An 18682-nucleotide genomic window follows, 5' to 3' on the forward strand; every position below is an offset into this window, starting at 1 on the left:
CGAAGAGCCCCACTGAAGGACGAGCTGGGAAGATACATTTGTTACACTTGTGAAAGGCCAGGACATACTAGCCGAGAATGTTCACTGAGAAGGAGAACAGAGTCCCAGGCACTCGAAACCAATGGGGCACCAGGAGCAACTGGTCCCTCTACAGTAGAAGGCCAAGCAGTGGCAGAAGGATTCCTAGGCCTGTCCTTCGTGGAAAATCCCTCTGCATACAGTGTTGAGAGGAACATGGGCAGTGCCAGCATATCTAGCGACTTCTGTAAGCGAGCATTTGGAGACTGTCTAACTGCTGAAGTATGTGTAGCAGGGGTGAAGACCAGATGTTTGTTAGATACTGGCTCAGAAGTCACCACCATTACTGAGTCGCATTTTCAAAAATATCTGAAGGACAAGGACCTGACCATGCACAGCACACAGTTTGTACGTCTAACAGCTGTTAATGGATTGGCAATCCCAGTGGTGGGGTGCCTTGAAGCAGACATAGAGTATATGGGCCAGACACTGCCAGGAAAATGCATCTTCATCCTGAAAGACAAAGCCTCAAAAGGGAGCCATATAGGAGAAGGAGTCCCTGGGATTCTAGGGATGAACATCATTAGTGAGCTGAAGGAGCTACTCTTACCAGGAAAAGGGACTAGGAGGATGAACTGTCACGAGCACTCTACAAAGAATGCTGTGCGGAGTAGAGTACTGGCTCGAGAGGAGAGGCAGAGTCTTTCCCTGGGCCCCACAAGGCATATGGGAAATGGTAAAGTGGGCAGAGAACGGAAGACCATTATTCCTCCTTGGAGAGGGAAGATCCTTGACGAACACAGCTGTGTACCAGGAAATGAGCTGCAGGTGACGAGGGAGAAAGGAGGCCGAGTTACCTTTCTTCAAGAAAGATGTGATGGGAGACTGCCAGTTCCAGTTCAAGCGGCGCGTCAAAGGCTGATTCCTGCACATGTGGCTAACATAAAGGCGTTGCCAGAGAAGCATCAAGAAGTCTTTTCTAAGAATGAGATGACCAATTATGATGACCAGGTCAAAGGTCACCACGACAGGCTGAAGACAGCCTGGAAAGTTGCTCTCAGTACAACTAAAGACAGAGCCCAAAGTAGGAAAAGGACTTATGATAGCAAGTCCAGTGGGGCTCTCATCAGATCTGGTGACTGTGTACCAGTTCGTAGCCGTAGACGCCGGAGGTGTAATAAAATACAGGACAAATGGAAGCCAAATCCCTCCACTGTGGTCACCCACAACAATCCCGAACTGCCAGTGTACGCTAACCAGCCTGAACGAGGAGGTCCTGGGATAGTAGTACATAGGGACCAGTTGAAACATTGTACTCTTAGTCCAGACAGGGACCATAGGAGGCGTAGATCAGTACACCCTGAGGAGGCTGAAACCAATTGGGAAATGGTTCTAGTCCCACAAACCGAATACAGAGGGGGACAGAGTGGGGCAAACCCAAACCCTAACAAGAATGGCCAGATCCTTCAAACTGACCCAGTATTACCCGAGGATAGGAAAATAGAAAATATGGGTAACGAACCGCCAGTCTTAAGAAGGTCCCAGAGGGCTAATAAGGGCATACTTCCTGTTAGACTTAAAGATAATTATGTTATTGGTTCTATGTAGTGTTTTAATGAATATTGTTATGTATGGTATTAAGAAGTAGATGTGGAATGTTAAATATGTTAAATGTTCTTTTGATAATTGTTAATGGGTTGTTGATATACAATGACATGGGTATATGTTGTTACCATGGGGCCCGAATGTACCGGTGTAAATATTGTGGATGTGGCAGTATTTTAGCAAGGGGGAATGTAAGGGGACTGTTGCCCCCTTACTAACATCCAGTGGGGTGTTTTGGTTGCTAGCTCCCAGCACTGAAAGGGGAAGGGTCGATGGCAAATCAGGAGCCTGAGACTGACAGTCCCCAGGGGCAATGGGGAGAGGCCAATGCTCCAGATCAGCCTGATTGACAGGGCGGGCAGGCTAATCAGAGAGTCAGGAGGCCAGAGGGGGTCCCGTCCTCCGTGTGAACTGGAATGGCCTGAGTCAGACTGAGTGGGGCCGAGCTAAGGAGAGAGCAGGGGCCCAAGCTGAGCTGGAGGGCAGAACCGTGCCAGATCCAGAGCCAGAGACGCAGCCCAGGGAGAGCAGATCCTGTGCTGGGAGCAGAGCTGCAGCCGCAGAGCCAGAGACGCAGCCCAGGGAGAGCAGATCCTGTGCTGGGAGCGGAGCTGCAGCCGCAGAGCCAGAGACGCAGCCCAGGGAGAGCAGATCCTGTGCTGGGAGTGGAGCTGCAGCCACAGAGCCAGAGACGCAGCCCGGGGAGAGCAAATCCTGTGCTGGGAGCAGAGCTGCAGCTGCAGAGCCAGGTGTGGTGAGCAAGTGGGGCCAGCCAAGGGGGAACCTGGGCAAAGGGCCCAGCACAGAAAGACACCCCCAGACAAGGGCCCTTGCAGGCCAGACCGGGAGGGGGACCTTAACCCTACGGGGGGCTGACGCTGGGAAGAAGGGTCCCACCACTCAAAGCCCGGAGGTGTGTGGCCACCACCATTGCAAGTGTCCAACCCGCAGCGTCTCTGCAGCACGGCCTGGGCCTGAGAAGGAGGCCTGGGACCTACAAGAAGCAGACTGTGACCTGCCCTGACATTCCAGAGACACTGGTTGTGATGTTCCCTGCCACAGAGCAGGGTGATGTGTTTTCCTTTAACCTTTCCCATTTTTCCTTGTTCTTTTCTTTAGATTAATTGTTAATTAAACAACTTGTATTTGCTTTAAATTGTATGGAATAATCAGTGGGTCAGGGAGGTGCCCAGTGTAAAGAGAGTACCCCGGAGTGGGGACACCCTAGCCCCTGTCCTAGGTGACCACAGCAGGGTTGGGGGTCGAGCCCCCCAGGAATCCTGGGCCCAGCCTTGTTGGGGTTACGAGGACTCAGCCAGACAGGAGAGTGGAAGGGGAGCCCTCAAGGGCAGGGAGGCCTCTGGGTAAAGGAAGTGGGAGCGGGGACTCAGATCCTTTCGCTTGCCCACCTCACCGGGGTAGTGCAGAAGTCAGGAAATTTCCCCACAATAGCGGGACCATTCCCCCGCTTACATTTACATAATAAACTACAGCTTTTCAGATCAGCTGGGGTACTGTACTTATGCTACTTATATGGTTCCTGTAACTGTAGAATAATGTCTCACAATCTTTAAGGTACTTTTACTCACAATGCCCCTGTGAAATAGGGAGGTACTATTTGCATTTTACAGACAGGAACTGAGGAACAGACTTGCCAAAGGTCACATAAGAAGTCTGTGACCTCAAGAAACTGAATCTGGGTCTCCTGAGTCCCAGGCTAGCACCCTAACCATTGCACTATCCTTCCTCTCTACTCTTGCTGTCAGTCCTGGGGATGAATTATTCAGGAATGGCAATAGAGCTTCTCAGCTGAGGGCTCTCTAACTCTGGAATTTGTTCCCCTTGGAGGCCTTTCAGAGCCAGAGTTAGAGAGCTTCAGGGCATGATGTGAGGCGTGGTTGTTTGGTTTAGTTTTTTCTTGATTTTGTACGTGCGTGTGTGTGTGTGTGTGTGTGTGTTCTTGTTTTTCTGGGTTTACATACTTTGTTCCTGGCCTGAAGACACATGGTTGTTAATGTCACAGCAGACAGTATCCGTTTATATAGTTTTATGGTTTTCATTGTGGATTGTTTTATGTATGTTAAGATGGATCTTAGTGTTGTAAATAAATGCCTGACTTGTACAGTAATACACTTTATAAACTAATAAGACATATACAAAAATTAATGAGAACTAAGATCTGGAGTCACTAAAGCTACTGCATGACGGTGCTAATTATACTTCCTTGTGTCAGCCTGCGCTGGGGCCCCAGGGGAAAAGCCTGATAAAGTGGGGCTGATAATGTTGCATGACTGCCCTTCCTGGGGATTTTGTGATGGCTGGGGGTAGCTGTAAAATCCTATGGGGACTGTACGTGAGCACAAACTGACATTGGATGATCTTGTGGATACTGGACTGGAATTCAGGAGACCTGAGTTCAGGTCCTGGCTCTGCCACAAACTATCTATGTGACTGTAGTGGAGCAACAATGCACCGGTGTGGCGCCTCCTGCTGGTCATCCTGGGAATTAGCTCTTCCAGCCCAGAGCGTCCTCTGCAGGCCGGTGTCTTGCCTGCCGCTGGCCCCTGTGTCCCTCCCGGACCCCAGTGCCTTTTACCTCAGGGTTCTGACCCCAGCAGTAACCCACAATCTGGGTCTCCCCACCCAGGGGAACCCCCAACCCTCTATCCCCACCTTGCCTCAGTGGCTACTGCCAGTCCCCATCTAGCCCCCATTCACTGGTGCAGACTGCAGTCTGCAAACCACCCATCATTGGCCAGGGGGGTTGGACCAAGCTGCCTCTGCCTATATCTGGGCTGCCCCCCTGCAGCCCCAGTACCCGTTAGTGGTCCCTTAACTCGGCCTGCAGCCTGTGGCTTTGCTAGGCTGGAGCTCCCCAGCTCCCTCTGCCCTTCCCCAGCACTGCGCCACCCTAGGTACCCTTCTCAGCTTCCCAGGCAGCCAGGTCCTTCTCTCTCAAGGAAGCTAGAGAGAGAGTGTCTTTACAGCCTCTGGCCCTCAGTCCTCTTATAGGGCCAGCCATGGCCTGATTAGGGCGTGGTCCCAGCTGTGGCTGCTTCTCTAATCCGCCCAGTTTTTTCTAGCCACAGCCCTCTTCATGGCTGCTTTAACCCCTTCAGGGCTGGAGTGGGGTGACCACCCTGCTACAGTGACCTTGAGCAAGCCACTCCATGCTTCAGTTTCCCACCTCTGAAATGACGATGACAATACTTGTGAATTTTAGGTATCTCCGGGTAAAGGATGAATGTCTAATCAACACAGAATAACTATCTGGGTTAGGATTAGTGCAATCCAGCAAAAAGTGAGAAACAAAAAGTTTCCATCTAAAGTTTGTGAGGGACTCCAATGCTATAATGATAGGACCAAAGTTGAAACCCGGTAGGTAGGATGCACTGAATCATGTACCCTGGCCATGCCATTTCCAGACACCATTTCCCACCTCTGAGGTTTTGCTGGCCTCCCACAGATCCCCTCCAGCTGAGTCGTCCTCCTCACCCCCAATAGTTTTTCTGCCTGCTGACTCTATCCCCCTGCTCTGTAAACCTGCTCTGAACTTGTCCCTATGCCTTTACCCAATCAGATCTTAGTGTGCATTTTTATGATAGTCATTTTTAAAATCATCATCTTAATATTTGTGTTTGTCTCGGCAGCATTTTGCAAGGCAGATGAGCTTGAATGTGCCAGTCATGATTGTGTGCCAAGTGAGCTGTGGTGCGATGGGCAGCTAGACTGCATGGACAACTCAGATGAATGGAACTGTGGTAAGTCTCATCTGTGCCACTGGCTGGAAGTGATGTTGTGGATTCTACATGTAATGAAATAGTTGAGTTTTTATAACATTTTTCCGAAGTGGGACTGGGAAGAACTTGGACTAGGAGCCTGTTCCAGGAAAGCATGAAAGTCAGTACAAACTGTACAGTGGGCAAAGGAGAAAGAGGAAGGGTTAGATGGCAAGTGTATGGATACTGCAAGGTGCAGGAGAGGATAAGATGAGAGAAGTGATGTTGACTGAATGGAAATGTGGAGAGCTTCTGAAGTGAGGAGTAGAGTCTTAAGACTGCTGTAAAAGAAGGCAGAGAGGCAATGAAGAAACTGAAGTATAGAAGTGACCTGGGCAGAATGACTAGGGCCCTGATCCTGTACTCATTGAATTCAGTGTCAGAATTCCCATTGACTTCAGTGGTGCTGAGAGGAAAATAAGCCTGGCAGCTCCATTTTGAATGGACTGGAAGTGAGAAAGGGGACAGTCAGCAGAGAAACCTGACTATTACCCACCTGCAGTACCAGCACCCATAAAAAGGCCTCATGCTTTTATGTGTTATTAAAATAAGAGTTCTCAAAGCATGACTGTTTGAGTAAGAATTATGTAGGTCCCACATAAGCAATAGCAATATTTGAAGGAAGCAGGGTGTGTGTGTGTGTTGTGGTGTCCTCGCCCATATACCCTAACTCCACCAGACAGCAATTGGCTGCACTGTATATGTGGTGCTACTGAAGCTAATCTATTTCTCTGTATGAAGGTAATACAGTACCACAAAGAAATCGGATGTTTTATGACATTTTTAGTGTAAAAGAGAAAGATATCCTGTTATTTAGAGAAACAAATATTCTTTATTCATAATGCTGAGAAAATACATTGGGCACACATCTATCAAAATTACTTAGACAGTGGAGACAAAATATAAACATGAGTTTGAAGTATCAAGAAGGAGGAATCAAAGATTAATATATAATTTTCTTATAGAGAGGTAAAAGCAGTGTTGTATGAATGAAAAATGCTTAATAACTAAGTTAGGATGAATGAAATCCAAGAATAAGTGAGAAGTACAAAGTTTAAATAAAAACAATATGTATTTGGGGGGGGGGGGAATGCACACAAAAAACCTTCTGTCAAGAGTTCCTGTGACAAACTGTAACAATATAGGGGGTCTAAGTTTACCTCAATGCATTTTTGGCCATTTGGAAACTTTCTTGTGCAGGATCAAAACAAAGGCAGACATTAAACCAATAAACAGGTTGGGGAAAGAGATGATGATAATAGCAGAGGATGGTCTTTTTTGTAGGCAATAGCTATTGATTGTTTTTCCTTTCTATAAACACACCTGATATAGTCATAATAGGAGCAATATAAATTTATCAAGGGCCAGATTCTGATACTGTTCTTATATTGAGCAGCACCTTATCCCACAAATGGTCTCATAGATTTCAGTTGGACTACTTGTGGACTAAGGTACTACTCAACATGAGAGAGGCTCTCATTCTAGCCCCATATAAACAAATGATGAATTAAAGTGGTTTGGTTAGAGCTAAACTTCAGGATGTCTCTCTTGTTTGTTATCTTACGTATTGTCTTGTCTAGGACTACCTACATTCTGATGGCCACTGCTGCCTCCTTCTTGAATTGTGTGCAGCGGCAGTCAAAAAAGCAAACAGGATGTTAGGAATCATTAAAAAGGGTTAGAGAATAAGACGGAGAATATCTTATTGCCCTTATATAAATCCATGGTATGCCCACGTCTTGAATACTGCATACAGATGTGGTCTCCTCATCTCAAAAAAGATATACTGGCATTAGAAAAGATTCAAAGAAAGGCAACTAAAATGATTAGGGGTTTGGAATGGGTCCCAGATGAGGAGACACTAAAGAGGCTAGGACTTTTCAGCCTGGAAAAGAGGAGACTAAGGGGGGATATGATAGAGGTATATAAAATCTTGAGTGGTGTGGAGAAAGTGAATAAGGAAAAGTTATTTACTTGTTCCCATAATATAAGAACTAGGGCCACCAAATGAAATTAACGGGCAGCAGGTTTAAAACAAATAAAAGGAAGTTCTTCTTCACACAGCGCACAGTCAGCCTGTGGAACTTCTTGCCTGGGGAGGTTGTGAAGGCTAGGACTATAACAGGGTTTAAAAGAGGTTAAGTCCATTAATGGCTATTAGCCAGGATGGGAAAGGAATGATGTCCGTAGCCTTTGTTTGTCAGAGGGTGAAGATTGATGGCAGGAGAGAGATCTCTTGATCCTTACCTGTTAGGTTCACTCCCTCTGGGGCACCTGGCATTGGCCATTGTCAGTAGACAGGATACTGGGCTGGATGGACGTTTGGTCTGACCCAGTATGGCCATTCTTATGTTCTTATGTTCTTAATTAAATCTTCATAAAGTATAGAGGAGATAAAAAATAACTGGATCTTGCATTACTCGAGGACACTTTTGAAAGTATTCTTATATTTACAATGTAGCAAATAGCATACCAACTTGCTGAAGAAATACTTAAGTTACTTTTCTTTTTCTTTTTCTTTGCAGTGACCCTATCTAAAAATGCAAGCTCTTTGGCATTCCTGACTGTTCACAGGTCAGCTACTGACTACCATGTTTGTGCTGATGAGTGGCAAGAAAAGTTAAGCCAACTGGCCTGCAATCAAATGGGTTTAGGGTAAGGTCAGTAGTTTGTAGCATTGATGAATTTCCGAGGGTGATGGGGGCAGCAGAGTTAGTTGAGCCTATAGTGACTATTGTTAGTGTGACCTGTGCAAAATTAAACTTAGTACAAAAAGGGGTAGTAAAGGAAAAGGGTAATGGAATTCTATGAACTCTTGGAAAGCAAACTCTCATTAAAATTCTGACACTTTACAAATACTACACAACTGTAATTAAAGGAGGTAGTTAAAAAGATAACCTTTCAGCCAGGTGTTGGAAAGTAAATTGAATTTATAATTATTTTTGAAACTAATTATAGCTTAGAAATTTGATACCATATTTGTTCCCAGCGACTAAAAAACAAACAGTTAGCTTTATGAAATGAAAGGGAAAAACTATGGTAATTTCAGTTTGTTCACTGGAGTTCTGTATTTAGAATGTATGCATGAGAATTTTAAAAGGGGTTTTATCTGACAGTCCACCTCGCCAGTCAGAGCCCCTGTCATTTTCATAAAAAAGAAGGGTGGATCCTTAAGGCTGTGTTTGGACTACTGTGCCCTAAATAAAATTACCATGCAAAAATGTTACACTACCCCGATCCCAGAGCTCATAGATCAATTAAGAATGGCCTGGTTAGTCACCAAGCTGGATGTGAGGAGCGCCTATAATCTAGTCAGGGTCTGTCTAGGGGACTAACAGAAAACTGCATTTTGAATATGAAAGGTGTTAGGGCCCATAATGTGAGCTGTCTGACCTACTGGTGAGAGTCAGGAGTAGGGTCAGGGTCATGGTCACACCAGAGGTCAAAGGGGGAGTCAGAATCAGAAGTCATGCCAAGGGTCACAGCTTGAATCAGCAATGGGGAACAAGGTGTGGTAACAGGAATAGGGACAAATATGGGTAAAGGGAACAAGGCAAGGAGGTGGGGACTTGGTCTCAGCAGTCTGGGCAGCAACAAGCATAGCAACTAGTTGCTCAGACAAGAGATGGGACAGGAATAGGAAGCTTTATGATCAGTAGTGTCCAATCAGCCGTCTGCTGTTAGTCATCTGACCCCACTGAATCAGCAGGTGTAGCTTCTGGTGGGGGAAGGGGGTATTAGCAGCAGTTCCCTCATCAGCTCTTGCAACATGATGGTATACAGAGTAAGGCTCCTGCTTGGCAGCTGCCCAGGCCTGGGATCAAGACCTGTGGTGCCTGATGCCACCCCATCTCCTAGGGTAATCCATGGGGTCAGACTTCTCTGAATGATTCCTGTGGAAGGTCCATACTTTTGCAGGGGTGTGCACATGATGAGCTGGCTCCCAAAAGCATTCTTCAGGCCAATAACCCTCCCAATCGATCAGATAATACAGGGGCCCTCTATGCATTTGGAAGTCCAGGCTGTCATAGATGAGATATGTCTCATGGTCTTGAACTTGAACCGGGGGTAGAGGTGGTTCCTGCTGGGGTTTCCTGTGGGTCTTCCCTTGGGGTCTTCCCACTTTTACCCAACCAGGGAATCTCTTTTATACTGTTGTTCTGACCATACTTAACACCCTGTGCATATGCATGATGGTTTCAACACTCTTTTCCTTATCTGTACTTCCACACTCCAGGAATATTTGGGTGCCCCGTTTTTCATAGGTTGCTATCTTAGTTCCCCTTATTCTCATTAGCATCTACACACAACATGTGTCCATGGTAACCTGCAGTCAGAACAGGACATTCCATGATGTTACAATCAGGCGTCTTGTGGTCTTTGACAGTACATTGCGGTCTATTTTTCCATAACATCACCTATTGGCCCATCTTTTACAGTCATCTTCTAACCTTCCTAGCATATGGCTATTCCTAGGTTACCCACTCATGTCAAGCATTCTTAAGCCTATGACCTAGTATGGCTAAACTAAAATCTTACAGTCCTCAGCCTCTAGGCTTTGCATTCCAGACATGCTTTACTTATATATCTAATACACAGTCATCACTCCTACGTACTTGTCAATCTATTATTTAAGCATCTGGGTGACCTTTTCTGTTTGGCCATCCATCTGAGGATGATGTGTGGTGGATGCATGATCTGGACATCTTGGAGGGAAACCCAACCTTCCAGAACCTGGATATGACCTGGAAGCCACAGTCTGTGGCAAGATGTTTTGGGAGGCCATGGCGGCAGAAGATATGTGTAACTAGAAGGCATTCAGTAGTTTCCACATGTGCATGGTACAAAATTGGCCTTTTTGGTGTGTTGGTCCACGACAGTTAGTATGATGTTAGGCCTTCAGATTCGGGTAATTCCATTATAAAAATCAGGGGTAATATGTGACCAGGGCCAGGAAAGGATCCCACGTTGGCATCAGGAGGCCGAAAGTCCTGCTCTAGAGGAGTTTTGTGCAAGCACAGATGTTGTAGGACCAAATGTCATCCTGCATTTGTGGCCACCAGAACAAGTGGGCTACAACTCAGAGTCTTGGATTGCCCAAAGTCACCTGCCTAAGGGGTATCATGATGTATGCACAGCACTTCCCATCTTGGGAAACCTTTGGGGTCGTAGAGGGAGCCATTGACATAGAGGAGGTTATTGACCCATGAATAGTGGCATGCGGTGGTACTAGGGAGATCCTCCTTGGTTGAGGTTATGAGTTTAAAAAAGGATCATTTGGGAGAGCTGCTCAAAGCATGGTAAGGAAGTCCGAGGCTACAGACCCACAAATTAAATGGTGTGGATTTAATGTGTAAGGTGGCAGTTCTTTGGGGTTAGTGTATAGTATTCCCCTTTTCATCAGAGGCCATCAGCCTAGCCATTCATGTTGCCTGGATGATACATCATTATGAAATCAAATCTTGAAAAGAATAGGGTCCAACACAACTGATGCTAATTCAGAGCTTTGGCAGATCATAGATATTTTAGATTCTTATGGTGAGTTAAAACTAGGATGGGATGTTTGGCCCCCTCAAAGTAGTGTCGCCAATTCTCAAACGTAGCCTGGATGGCAAATAACTCCTTGTCTGCTATTTCATAATTGCATAGTTTATTTGTTTTTTTGACTACTACTTTACACTGGGTAGATGTTTTCAGAGAACTATGCATGATGATTCCAAGATCTTTCTTGAGTGGTAACAGCTAATTTAGACCCCATCATTTTGTAAGTTTAGTTGGGATTACTTTTCCAATGTGCATTACTTTGCACTTATCAACATTGAATTTCATCTGCCATTTTGTTGCCCAGTCATCCAGTTTAGTGAGGTCCTTTTGTAACTCTTCGCAGTCAGCTTCATACTTAACTTCTCCAAGTTTCTTCCCCTCGGATTGGATCTCCTGGCTTTCGAACCTTTGTATAAATTCTTGACTGCTGATCTGGACTGCCTATCCACTAGGCTAGGGTGACCATACGTCCCGTGTTGACTGGGACAGTCCCTTTTTTAAGCCCTGTCCCTTCTCTCCTGACTCTTTTTTTTTTTTTTTCCAAAAGTGGGCATTTGTCCCATTTGCTCTTGCTGCCTTGATCAGTTGGCAAGAGCAAACGGGACAGATGCCCACTTTTGGAAAAAAAATAAGTGAGGTGCAATGTGGAGGGAGCAAGTGGAGATGCCAGCCCCCCACCTCCCACAGCAGGGGAGACAGAGCTGGGGAGGGGAGGCAGCATTCCAACATTCCCTGCTGACCCAGTGGCAGACCACTCTGCCACTGTTATGGCTCTAGCCTGGGATGCAGTGGAGTCGGGAGGGCCTGTGTCTCCCTACCCCTGCCACTCCACTCCCCTCAGCATGGCAGTATTCCCCCTCCTTAGGCCAAGAGGCCTGAGTTTGTCTGTCGCCCACCAGAGCCAGGACGACAGACTGGGGTGGTGGTCACCTCTGCCAGCCCCCTAGATTTCTTGCTGGGTTCCTAACCTCTACCGGCATTCTAAACTGTTTGTTTGGTGCCCTGCCTTGGCTGAGGGCCTGCCCCCCCCCCCTCCTCCGAACCACTCGCAGCTACCCTGCCTAAGGGTTGGAGCCGGAGACCGCTAACTTCCCCCTTTACTTAGACTGTGGTTTCAGGAGTGTGTCAGCAAAGGGGCGTGGTCTCCCTCAGAGACTGACAGCGAGGGAGAGTCACACCCACCTACACGCTTACAAATATTAATGGGGTACTCTACCTTGAATGATCCCTTACAGTATGTGCTAACTATCTATGTTAAACAATCTGGGCTTGTCTACATTACCCGCTGGATCGACAGGCAACTATTGATCCAGCGGGGGTCGATTTATCACGTCTAGTCTAGACACGATAAATTGACCACTGAGTGCTCTCCCGTCGACTCTGGTACTCCACCAGGGCGAGAGCGCAGGCAGAGTCGACGGGAGAGCGTCAGCCGTCGACTTACCTCAGTGAAGACACCGTGGTAAGTAGATCTAAGTACGTCGACTTCAGCTACGTTATTCACATAGCTGAAGTTGCATAACTTAGATCGATTCCTTCCCCCCCTCCAGTGTAGACCAAACCTCTGTTACACCTTGCATTTTGCTGTGATGCTGGAAGTTCCTTTCCCAGACCTGAAGAAGAGGTCTGTGTGGCTTGAAAGCTTGACTCTATCACCAATAGAAGTTGGTCCATTAAAAAGTTTATCAGTTGGGACTGACATGGCTACAACTACACTGCACACACCAAACCACAATGGTACTCTCAGTTTACACACAGCTAAGTGATTAAACAATGTGCAAAGCAGTGGAGATTCAGGCCTACCCTCTGTATTTTTACTCTCTTGAAAAAGCAGTTGAGGGTCTTCATATGCATTGGAATTAGGTTGTTGCTGTATACATGCTACTCTTTAATCATTCAGTTAGTCTTTGTTTTTATGTCAGTATATGCTTATTGTGTATTGTCTCATAAACATCAACATTTTCATTCTGTGGTTCAAATCCCTTAAAGATTTATACACATGCTTAACTTATTGCAGAGTGAGTAGTCACATTGAAGTTGAAGGGACTATTCACAGTGCATAAAGTCTTTGCAAGATCAGGATTTCCAGCTATAAGAAAATATAAAACACAAGTTGTGATATGACTAAACTTGAAATGATAAAACAAAGAAGGTGTGGGAGTGGCAAGAGGAGACCAGGCACTAAAAGATAAATGTGGGAAAGTTCAGAGCAGATGTACATAAATCAGAAAGTCTTCAAAAATAATCTTAAGTATAGTAAAGCTCATAAGTAATACGTCTACTTTGTGAAAGGCCATCTTTGTTCCATTTCTTAAAGTAGCTACTTTTTCAAATTAATAAACTATCTGTGAATGAAATAAAAGAATATTTCCCAATTGTATTAGGTGGATTAGCAGTTATCATGCAATATTTTCATAATACTAAATTGTGTATTAATATTTGAATCACAAAGATCATTTTAAAATTACACTAGCCTAGATTAAAGCTTGCGTTTTGTGAATATTTTCCGAAATGAAAACATCAACTCTGCTTTGGCTGTGTTTATGCTCCTTTTGTGTTCACTTTTTGCAAACATTATAGTGAATGAGTTTACTGTCAGATATATACACAAAATAATGATTTTGAAGAAAATATTAGAAAATTTTCATGAAAGCAAATTTTGAACTCTGAGACACGAGTGTTTGCATCTGATGGGAACAGAAAGAATGTGACCTAATTGTCCAATCAAAACTAACCATCACAAAAAGAGAGAATTAGCACCCTTAAGAGTGATATGTACCTGTCAGCTGGGACGCAAATAATACCAGTCGTGGTGCCAATCCTATACTTGCTTTTTTGTCAGTGACAGCTCTTTCACTGATGGAGCACCACATGTGGCCAGAATTGTTAACCTAAGTTACAGCTTAATGTGTGCAATCAGACCGCTTACATAGGGCTCCATTTATTTCTAAACTGTATCAAACTTTTGAGAAACTACTTTTCAAGGTTAAAAATGCATTCCTCAAGCCCCAATGGGTTAACAGAAATTCTGTAGCTCTAAAGATTGCAGAAAGAATGCTCTGGACATAATAGAGTGTGCCAGTCTCCTTTCTAATGGAATCATAAATCACAGATAGAATAAGAAGTTGGATAAAGGGGAAGTACAGCTTGGTATAGGATTAATATACAATTATCTAATACAGGCATTAAAAGTGTTTAGCCCAACTGGTCCTGAATCAGAATTTTCCCAATGGATCTCAGGATGTTTGTAAGTTTGCAAAGTCATACTTCCCTTCTCCAAAGAAGGGCAAAGAACACCTTCTCTTCCCAATTGGGAAAATGACACTGAAACAATGTGAGTGGAAATTTCTAATTTCTGTCCCCATTCTGTGGGGTTTCCCTATAGAAGTAATTATTTAACTCTGTCACTTCTAAGTGACTATATGAAACAAAAATTTCAGCCCTCTCAAAGTTATTTTATAAAAGGGTAGAATGCATAATAAAGCTTTTTTGGCCGTGATGAGTAACCATGTAAGAGACGTTGAGAAATTCAGATCCAGAACCTACGTTTGTGGCTTGTGCCTGTCTGTAACAATAAATGTTAATGGCTTCAGTTTCTAAAGAATCATGAGACAGGTTCTTTTTTCCTACTCTTGAGGCAAAATTCTGTCAGTCATCTGAAGCTTCATTTTCTCTGCTTATTTTCATTACACAGTGATGGAGCCAACACAATAATGGCATAAATCATCTTTGAAGGAGGTCTTCGAGAAAAATGAGAAACACAATACATTTACCAGAACAAGTTGTGGAAAGAAGGAATTTGAACGACTATAACATATTTAATTCTTCTTTAGACCTTAAGCCAGTTGGCAGTAAATACATCACTTATGTGAACGTTTTCTGCATTGGCAGGGAGAGGTACTAGATGATGTAATATTTTCAGGATTTCATATTACTTTGAAATCAGACTTCAAGTCATATACCTCACCTGTTTGCCATTGACATCCTGTATCATTTATTAGATATAAAATGGCCTCTAACAAGAAAGCCTGTAATAGTAAACTGATAACATTTGGCATGTTTTCAGTAGGTTGTTTATTTCCAGACGGATGGATTATATATTAAGTTAGAATATATATTATATAAGGCTAGAAAGTATTGATGAAAAATGTTTTTCCCTTGCAATAGTCACATTCTGCTCTAAGGGTAATAACATCTTGAGCAAAACCTTTTTCGTGTGCATGGACATGCATAATAATCCAGAGCATAAAGTGATTTTAAAAAAGGGAATATTTTGTGATTTACATTCCCTGCCACCATGAATAAATTTAAAGAGATAAACAAATAAATGCCACCTGTATGATGCCATTATACAGAAAGCATTTGTTATATAGATATAGAATTTGTTTAATAATAGTTCATGTGAGCCTATATTACCTTATGCCTGAAATTGAGGAAAGTAGTACATGGTACTTTTCTTCTCTGTACAGTTGTTCAAGATAGAAATCATAGTTGTATTTAGTAGTGAATTTCCAGATGACAAGTCCCAGTGCTCTGTAATCTTTAGAACATAGAAGGAATGTCTTTCTAACTGCTTGTGAATCTGTTTGTTTGTTTGTTTGTTTTAATTATTGAGAATTAAATTAGCCGCAAACAAATGAATAGAATTTAATGACAATGAAATGTGGTTCTGTTAGATGAATTTAGCAAATGGTTCCAAATACACATGAATAACATTTCTAAATGACAGATTCTAAAACATAAGTCAGTTTGAAAATGTAGGTATAATAAACTTGACCTCTGGTAGCTGGAGCAACATAAAAAGTAACCCAGTTTCTGCCTATTGTACTAAACACAGGCTATTTGTCTGACTGCCAGTCAATATTAATTCCATGCTGATTGTATTTTTTCCATAATTTGTTACAGCGCAACATAATGATATGATATGATATGGAAAACTGTACGTGTTGCACTTATGAGACAGATGAAAACATTGTCTCAAAAGCTTTGATAAGTAGACTGGCAAAATGTCCACTGGTCAAATGATGGAATGTATTTTTTTTCTTTGAAGTTCATATGTTTTTCCTAATGTGAAAAAAATGTTAAACATGAAGTGAACAATTGTTCATATGCTTCCATGCGGACTGGAAACCTTCTCACTGCATGAGGGTCAGCTGGTACATTTCTAAAGATGGGCATTCTCTACTGAATGGTAAGAATAGTAGGCCTAGATGGTTATAGTTTTCACTTGACATTGGGCTGGTCAAGTTATTCTCATGTGTTTGGAAACACACATCTGCTGATCAGATGCCAAGAATGACCTTGAGCGGATCACTGCAGACTACGTGGCTCTGGGAAGAAGGATAAAGGAGTTTGAGGCGCAAGTGGTGTTCTCGTCCATCCTCCCTGTGCAAGGAAAAGGCCGGGGTAGAGACCGTCGAATCGTGGAAGTCAACGAATGGCTACGCAGGTGGTGTCGGAGAGAAGGCTTTGGATTCTTCGACCATGGGATGGTGTTCCAAGAAGAAGGAGTGCTAGGCAGAGACGGGCTCCACCTAACGAAGAGAGGGAAGAGCATCTTCGCCAGCAGGCTGGCTAACCTAGTGAGGAGGGCTTTAAACTAGGTTCACCGGGGGAAGGAGACCAAAGCCCTAAGGTAAGTGGGGAAATGGGATCCTGGGAGGAAGCACAAGCAGGAGAGCGCAAGAGGGGAGGACTCCTGTCTCATGCTGAGAAAGAGGGACGATCGTTGAGTTATCTTAAGTGCCTATACACAAATGCAAGAAGCCTGGGAAACAAGCAGGGAGAACTGGAAGTCCTGGCACAGTCAGGGAACTATGATGTGATTGGAATAACAGAGACATGGTGGGATAACTCACATGACTGGAGTACTGTCATGGATGGATATAAACTGTTCAGGAAGGACAGGCAGGGCAGAAAAGGTGGGGGAGTTGCGTTGTATGTAAGAGAGGAGTATGACTGCTCAGAGCTCCGGTATGAAACTGCAGAAAAACCTGAGTGTCTCTGGATAAAGTTGAGAAGTGTGAGCAACAAGGGTGATGTCGTGGTTGGAGTCTGCTATAGACCACCAGACCAGGGGGATGAGGTGGACGAGGCTTTCTTCTGGCAACTAGCAGAAGTTGCTAGATCGCAGGCCCTGGTTCTCATGGGAGACTTTAATCACCCTGATATCTGCTGGGAGAGCAATACAGCGGTGCACAGGCAATCCAGGAAATTTTTGGAAAGTGTAGGGGACAATTTCCTGGTGCAAGTGCTGGAGGAACCAACTAGGGGCAAAGCTTTTCTTGACCTGCTGCTCACAAACAGGGAAGAACTAGTAGGGGAAGCAAAAGTGGATGGGAACCTGGGAGGCAGTGACCATGAGATGGTCGAGTTCAAGATCCTGACACAAGGAAGAAAGGAGAGCAGCAGAATATGGACCCTGGACTTCAGAAAAGCAGACTTTGACTCCCTCAGGGAACAGATGGGCAGGATCCCCTGGGAGAATAACATGAAGGGCAAAGGGGTCCAGGAGAGCTGGCTGTATTTTAAAGAATCCTTATTGAGGTTGCAGGAACAAACCATCCCGATGTGTAGAAAGAATAGTAAATATGGCAGGCGACCAGCTTGGCTAAACAGTGAAATCCTTGCTGATCTTAAACGCAAAAAAGAAGCTTATAAGAAGTGGAAGATTGGACAAATGACCAGGGAGAAGAATAAAAATATTGCTCAGGCGTGCAGGAGTGAAATCAGGAAGGCCAAATCACACTTGGAGTTGCAGTTAGCAAGAGATGTTAAGAATAACAAGAAGGGTTTCTTCAGGTATGTTAGCAACAAGAAGAAAATCAAGGAAAGTGTGGGCCCCTTACTGAATGAGGGAGGCAACCTAGTGACCGAGGATGTGGAAAAAGCTAATGTACTCAATGATTTTTTTGCCTCTGTCTTCACGCACAAGGTCAGTTCCCAGATTGCTGCACTGGGCAGTACAGCATGGGGAGAAGGTGACCAACCCTCTGTGGAGAAAGAAGTGGTTCGGGACTATTTAGAAAAACTGGACGTGCACAAGTCCATGGGGCCGGATGCGCTGCATCCGAGGGTGCTAAAGGAGTTGGCGGGTGAGATTGCAGAGCCATTAGCCATTATTTTTGAAAACTCATGGCGATCGGGGGAGGTCCCAGATGACTGGAAAAAGGCTAATGTAGTGCCCATCTTTAAAAAAGGGAAGGAGGAGGATCTGGGGAACTACAGGCCAGTCAGCCTCACCTCAGTACCTGGAAAAATCATGGAGCAGGTCCTCAAGGAATCAATTATGAAACATTTAGTGGAGAGGAAAGTGATCAGGAACAGTCAGCATGGATTCACGAAGGGGAAGTCGTGCCTGACTAACCTAATTGCCTTCTATGATGAGATAACTGGCTCTGTGGATGAGGGGAAAGCAGTGGATGTGTTATTCCTTGACTTTAGCGAAGCTTTTGATACTGTCTCCCACAGTATTCTTGCCACCAAGTTAAAGAAGTATGGGCTGGATGAATGGACTGTAAGGTGGATAGAAAGCTGGCTAGATCGTCGGGCTCAACGGGTAGTGATCAATGGCTCCATGTCTAGTTGGCAGCCGGTTTCAAGTGGAGTGCCCCAAGGGTCGGTCCTGGGGCCGGTTTTTTTTAATATCTTTATTAATGATCTGGAGGATGGTGTGGACTGCACTCTCAGCAAGTTTGCAGATGACACTAAACTAGGAGGCGTGGTAGATACACTAG

The 18682-nt window shown here is 44.6% G+C and overlaps 1 protein-coding gene across 33 annotated transcripts in view; it reads left to right on the forward strand.

Annotated features, from left to right (window-relative positions):
- CORIN (corin, serine peptidase) overlaps positions 1 to 18682 on the forward strand; it is a 286238-nt gene that overhangs the window by 235717 nt on the left and 31839 nt on the right. For 31 of the 33 annotated variants that reach the window (XR_010601891.1, XR_010601892.1, XR_010601894.1 and 28 more), the window contains 2 exons: positions 5274 to 5384; positions 7928 to 8057. The exons of 1 other annotated variant lie outside the window; for it this stretch is intronic. Coding sequence is in view for 28 of the 32 variants with exons in the window: in XM_065598101.1 (XP_065454173.1) it covers positions 5274 to 5384; positions 7928 to 8057 (241 nt within the window). In the remaining 4 variants the exon portion in view is untranslated. Of the gene's footprint in view, positions 1 to 5273; positions 5385 to 7927; positions 8058 to 14640; positions 16974 to 18682 lie in introns of those variants that run through there. One more of the 33 variants, XM_065598121.1, reaches the window with a different exon arrangement.

The sequence above is a fragment of the Chrysemys picta genome, chromosome 5 (genome assembly GCF_011386835.1).
Source record: "Chrysemys picta bellii isolate R12L10 chromosome 5, ASM1138683v2, whole genome shotgun sequence".
Lineage (NCBI taxonomy): Eukaryota > Metazoa > Chordata > Testudines > Emydidae > Chrysemys > Chrysemys picta.